We start from the raw sequence: 6,057 nt of genomic DNA, 5'->3' as shown, positions 1-6,057 counted from the left end.
CACACACACACACACACACACACACAGACAGACAGGCAGCAGATGAAGCGCCTCTCCCCGTCATCTCTCGTTGATGACTGTCGTCCATGATGAAAGGCTGAAGTGCTGTGTGTGCTGAAGCGCGGCGACCGCTGTGTCCACGCCGGCGGCCCACGCCGCCTCGGTGAAAAATGGAGCTGGTCATTAAATAAAGCGAGGCCTCGGCCACGACTGTTATTTTCTACCTTTATTAAAAACGTACGGCAGCAGAATCAAAGCTGAAGAAGTCATTAAAGGACGGCTGTTCTGTCTGTTCTCATCAGAGCGTTCAAAGGAGGGGAAAAAAGAGCCAATTTGAAGGTTCTTTTGTGGGGGGGGGGGGGGGGGGGGGGGCCAAACTACAAACGACTGTTAGGTCTCGACAGAGGCTGTTACGTTGAATGTGCATTTGAGTTTTATTTCCTTCTTCTCGTCTGCCTTCGTAGTTGTCAAACGCTGTCGTATTAGCAGGACGAGAACGACATCGGCCGACGGTCGGCAAAAAAGTTTAAAAGCTGACAGGATGTTCTTCAACAGACGGAAAAGCAACGTTTCCTATCTTCACCACTAGCTGCCGCTCAAGAGTTGAAGCAGCAGCGTAACGACGGCCTGGACTCTGGTGTTTCGTCTGGTTTTAAAACGGTTATGTCATATATTATAGTCTGTAATTGTCCACGAGGCTGCGGTTCCATGATAAATGTTACAGTCAGGTTAAAGAAGAGCGATTGTTATTTACCAACACGGCGTCGTGTCGTTGTTTTCGTCTGATCTGTGGATCCAGAGGTTTATTTAGCTACTGAATATTTAAGATCTTTCATTGTTGCTTCACCAGAAAAAAACAGCTCCTGATGTGATGTTTCTGCTGCTCTGTAATTATTTATTCAACTGCTATTTTTGTGACTCAGATCAGTGATTATTGTCATTAAAGTGACAGTTGTGACAGTGGAGCGTCTCTCTGTGTGTGTGTGTGTGTTCATAAAAAAAACATTTTTACTTTAGTTTCTTTTTTGGTCGTCAGTTTTTTGTCCAATGCAAAATAAAATCAATGCTAACATTAATGATTTTTTAAAATATTAAATATATATTTAAATATATTCATGTGTGTGTGTACATGCACACACACACACACACACATATATATATATATATGACCAGGACCAGTACCAGGACCAGCAGAACAGAACCAGTGACGGAGGAGACGACACATCAAATCAAAATGTCAAACATTAGGAATCATTGTGTTTAATTTTCAAAATTATGTAATTAAATTAAACAAATAAAATGACAATAAGTTACTGTTCTGTCACTGATACATTTGAATCCTTCAAATGGTCGGATGTGATTCTAGTGTTGGATTAAAAAGCTGCTCCTCGTCCGACCTCTTTGTTCGGCCGCTGACGTCAGAGAGAACAAACGTCATCGTTACACTGGAAGACAAGACGCCAGGGTCAGAGGTCAAAGAATGAACTGGAACCTACGTGTGTACAGTGAACTCAACCGGAAACTTCCTGGAACTCTTAAACAGTCAAACCCCCCCGCCCCCCCGTCGTACATAGAGCAGATCTGTAGTGTTAGCGTGTGTGAGCTATGCTATGACGCACCTTGAGTTTTTCTGTCGACAAAAGAAATGTTGATTTTGAATCTGATTAACTGATTAAATCACACACTGACTGTGACTCGAGCGTCCGTTCATCGTTGTTGGCAGCCGTAGCTGTCGTCAGTGATGATGTCAGAGCTGAGCTGCGTTTGTCAAACGGACAGTAAGAAGATCTGACCATATGATTGGTCAGACGTGCGACCGTCTGTTTCTGTGAACTGACGTACGTTGATGTTCTAACTGGTCATGGGGAAGTCAGTCGTACATCGGTCGTGTCAGACGCTCTGACGTACTGTAGTCATGGAGGGGCGGGGGGGTCGTTTCAGACCATGTGCTGAGAGTCGTGACCATCGGTCTCACTGTGACCCTGATCAGTGTGACTGAAACAATCGATCTGTGCGTCACCTCCAACAACAACCACGTCCATCACTGACACAGTTTCCTCGCCGCTCTTCACACTTTTAATCCAATCCTGTGCTTTGAACAGTTAACCCCTGTAGTAAAGGCCCCCTCCTGAGGGGGGCGACAAGTTAGAAAGACTTCAGGGTGAGTTAGTGGGGGTGTGAAACCACGTCAATGTGGACAAACGGGCGTGAAGTTGTCGGCCAAGAGGAAAAGATGTTTGACTTCTGACGTCAAACTGCAACATGACTGACATCAGGTCAGTGACTGACTGTGGACGGCGGTCAGTGACTGCCTGGGGCCCACGGTCAGTGACTGACTGTGGACGGCGGGCAGTGACTGACTGTGGACCTCTTTCAGGGACTGACTGTGGACCACGGTCAGTGACTGACAGCAGCTCTTCTACAGAGCTGCTGTTTCAGCTTCACCTTCCGACTCTCATCAACACGTCTGCTCCATAGTTTCTTAACCGTGAATTTTTCTCGTGATGCCAAACGCTGTGGCTTTAATGAGGCGTTAGCAGCAGCAGATTGTTCATGACGGGAGTGAATCTGTTCAATCACTAACGTCTCCTCAACGAAGGGACGGACGGTTTTATCACTAGTCACCAATAAAACCTCGTTCTTAATCCTGAGTCCAACTGTTTCCTCACTTTAACAGTCGTTTGAAAAGAAGTGAACGAAAACCTGACGTCACACCGTCTGTATGACACACCACTATTACTGTTATTATTATTACTGTTACTATTGTTATTACTGTTATTATTGTTATTACTGTTATTATTGTTATTACTGTTATTATTGTTGTTACTGTTATTCCTGTTGTTATTGTTATTACTGTTATTATTGTTATGATTGTTATTCCTGTTATGGCGTCATCATCAGTTACCACTGGTACTTCTTACCACTGGTCTCTGTGCAGCTGGTACTGTGGCGGAGATTCCCACAGCCTTACAGATGTCCTCCAGTGGAACGTGGTCACCAGGGGAATCCTGGATGAAGTGCAGCAGAACTTTCTCTCCACCTTTAACCAACAACACGTCGGTGTTATCGATTAAACAGTCACTGAAGAACTGGATTTGATCAAACAGCAGGAGTTGATAAAACATGACGAGCGCTAAAGTGCTACGACATTGCCCTCTAGCGGTGCAACAGTCCAACTGCACTCGTGTTCATTGTTAATCATATTTAAATGGATGGGGGGAAAAAATCACTCTGTTTGTTTTTGGACAAACAAATCCCTGAGCTCATTAGTTCTGCTCACGATTTCTTTCATCCACTCGTTACAAGACATTTATTACTAATTATCCCGCTCCGCTGCGGAATGATCCGTACCTTTGGCTACGATGAGCAGGCCTCCACTCTGCAGCAGGTCTCCTGAGAAGTTCCCCTGGATTCCTGCCGCGCCGGCCTGGAGGGGGGAGAGGGAGGAGAAGAGGAAGAAGAAGGAGGGAGGGAGCAGAACCACCCTGACTCTGTACCACAGTACAGTGAGTACAGAGTACTACAGTACAGTGAGTACAGAGTACTACAGTACAGTGAGTACACACGCACCTTTGCACTAACATCACGTACTTTCTTGCCCAGAGCAGCAGGGACCACAGTCAGGGCTGTGTATCTGAAACACCACATCATCACAGACGTTTATTCACACAGTTCTTCTTCAAACATCGACCTTTGTTCTGCACGACAACACCGTAAATATCTTCAACTGTTTTCTCCTGCTCGATTGTTAAAACTTTCCAACACAACGACCTTTGATCGACCGACTCATCTGACCTACTGACCTCTTGAAGCCCAGATCTTTGTAGCTTTTCTTTTGTTCATCCACATAAATGGCTGAAAGAGAAAGTGAATTGAATACATTTGACAACAATAAACAAATACGACGAGGCCCGTGACGTCACTGACGTTGTCTGATCACTGCACCTGCTTACATCCACTGAAGAATCCACCGTCCCTGAACTCCTGCAGCCCGAACTCTTCTGGTCCAACACCAACCAGTGCCACGCCGCTGGCTCTCAGCTCTGGTTCCAGACGGCTGATTTCTGAGGCCATCCACCGACACACCTGACAGCCAAACCTGCGCAGGAAGAACAGGACGACAGGCTGCTCTGCCCACAGAGACTGAAGCTCCACAGTCTGAAACACGGCCCAGAAATGACTGACGTCATACAACACTTCATCCAACAGTTCATCCAACAGTTTAGACATTCTGATCTTAAACTAGTGATGTTTGTTTTTCACTGGGTAACAATATGTTGAATTATAAACTAATTCAGAGGCCGTTTGTCACACACTGAGCAGCGACGTTCAGCCTCGACGTGGACCAAGTACTTGATGTTAAAACAGCCAGAAGTGAATATTCACCACACTAACGTAGGTCACGTGGTCACCGCCAGAGCAATGTTACGTCACAGCGAAGACATTGTTTCGCAACAGTTATATTAACAGCTTTGTCACAGCGGGGGGCACACACACACACACACACACACACACACACACACACACACACACACACACCTGTGGGTCTAACTGATCACGCGGAGTGATATTAGGAGAGATAATGAGATAAAGACAAAACTGACTGAAGTAAACACGAGGATTTAACTGTTTTTCAATTATGATTCACTGCTTCCAGCTGGGGTTCAAACCCTACCTTTCCAGTTTCAACGCTTTTTAACAAGTTCTTTCCCACTTTCGTCAGATCCACCGGCGCCATTTTCTGACTCCAGGCTCCAGAAAACAAACGCAGTTCTGGCTGTGAAGTGGTCGCTATGTCTACATCCAACACTTTGTGTAATGTGTAAAGTTGTTACACTTTCCACTTCCTCACACACCCACTAATAACGAGCGTCCAATCACATTCCGCCGCTGCCGGAAAGGCAGCCTATTACAGAGCCTGGAGGTAAAACATGGGCGGGACTTAGAGTCGCCGCTTCAGTTGAATTTTCTCACCACTAAACCTTTAAAAACTACTAAAAATACATCATTCTGTGTGTTTTATATTCAATCTGAAATGTCGATCTAAAGTAAAGTTAGTTGATGAATTTCTTTTACGAGTTTCTCGTTTATCTAACGCAGGTTATAGAAGGTGAGCTCCAGGTCAAAGTTCACAGGATTTATGGCCATTATTGCTTCATTCTCAGTTTGAAAACAGCCATATGTCAAGAGTTTACGTTGACTCTGACAAACTACTAACTAATTACTGTGACTAAGTGATGTAGAAGAAGGCAGGGACAAACAACTCTTTATTATTATATATATTTTTCTTATTTTATTGTAATAATTAAACATGTGTATGTGTTGATATCAGTATTTTTTCCAAGTATTTTGCTTGTTATTTTCACTGACTCAGAAACATGTTTTAAATTTATATCGAATGTGTTTATTTCAACAACAATAAAACTAAATAAATAATAATAACATGTATGAACCAGATGTTCATCACTCATACATCATCATATCGTACGCGTAATAAATCGTCTACTTTGTTCATGAGTGAGTGCGCAGCGGTGCTGATGTAGGGAGGGGCGTGACGTCACAGAAGAGACAGGGAGGACAGAGGAGGGGGGTGGAGAAAAAAGCGACGGAGAAGAAATCAGGGGATGAGTGAATCAAAGAAAAACAAAAAGAAAAGAAAAACCACCATGACTGCTGTGTACCACAGTGACTGCAGTGTTTCTCCAACCACAGTACTGCAGTAGTACACGAGGAGCCGGCCCGGTAAGGTAATCCGTCATCTTCGGTCCGTTCTGCACGCCTCACCGTCGGTTATGTGGTTGTCACCGGTACTGAAAACTCCACAGTCGATAAAACCGTGTCGGTAATCGGTACACATATGCTAGAAAAACAAGACAATCGATCACAGGTCGGTGACGGCAGCAGAAATATCTCGATGTTTTCATTCATTGGCGATTCTGAACCGTTGTGTCACGTGAACCGTCACGATAACCTTCAGCGGCTCCACTCTGTCTCGGCTCTGTAAATCTACACATTTGAGTTTGGGTCTACGGGGCAGCACTGCCGCAGATCTAACAC

The 6,057-nt window shown here is 44.7% G+C and overlaps 2 protein-coding genes across 5 annotated transcripts in view; one reads left to right on the top strand and one right to left on the bottom strand.

Moving 5' to 3' along the window:
- Nucleotides 1–1,244: 1,244 nt before the first annotated feature.
- prxl2b (peroxiredoxin like 2B) lies at nucleotides 1,245–4,844 on the bottom strand. The gene is made up of 7 exons (XM_008319642.3): nucleotides 4,676–4,844; nucleotides 3,954–4,158; nucleotides 3,804–3,855; nucleotides 3,571–3,634; nucleotides 3,352–3,427; nucleotides 2,922–3,040; nucleotides 1,245–1,445 (listed from the first exon to the last, which is right to left on the bottom strand). Exons 1-7 carry the CDS (start codon nucleotides 4,736–4,738, stop codon nucleotides 1,419–1,421), a joined length of 606 nt encoding a protein of 201 aa, XP_008317864.1. The 5' UTR covers nucleotides 4,739–4,844; the 3' UTR covers nucleotides 1,245–1,418.
- Nucleotides 4,845–5,511: 667 nt separating this feature from the next.
- Nucleotides 5,512–6,057, top strand: part of slc45a1 (solute carrier family 45 member 1) — a 26,782-nt gene continuing 26,236 nt past the window's right edge. For 3 of the 4 annotated variants that reach the window (XR_003051157.1, XM_008319645.3, XM_008319643.3), the window contains exon 1: nucleotides 5,512–5,742. The gene's annotated coding sequence lies outside the window, so the exon portion shown is untranslated. Of the gene's footprint in view, nucleotides 5,748–6,057 lie in introns of all 4 variants that reach the window. The other variant, XM_008319644.3, reaches the window with a different exon arrangement.

This window comes from Cynoglossus semilaevis, chromosome 11 (genome assembly GCF_000523025.1).
Source record: "Cynoglossus semilaevis isolate Cse_v1.0 chromosome 11, Cse_v1.0, whole genome shotgun sequence".
Taxonomy (NCBI): domain Eukaryota; kingdom Metazoa; phylum Chordata; class Actinopteri; order Pleuronectiformes; family Cynoglossidae; genus Cynoglossus; species Cynoglossus semilaevis.
This window is presented reverse-complemented; position numbering and strand designations above follow the sequence as displayed.

Bases quoted from the DNA above. Each gene is read 5' to 3' on its own strand.
- prxl2b (XM_008319642.3), bottom strand. From the start codon at position 4,738: ATGGCGCCGGTGGATCTGACGAAAGTGGGAAAGAACTTGTTAAAAAGC. The intron at 4,159-4,675 runs GTAGGGTTTGAA...GCCGTGTTTCAG, and splicing joins AAAGCGTTGAAACTGGAAAG to ACTGTGGAGCTTCAGTCTCT. The intron at 3,428-3,570 runs GTGCGTGTGTAC...TCCCCCCTCCAG, and splicing joins TACGTGATGTTAGTGCAAAG to GCCGGCGCGGCAGGAATCCA.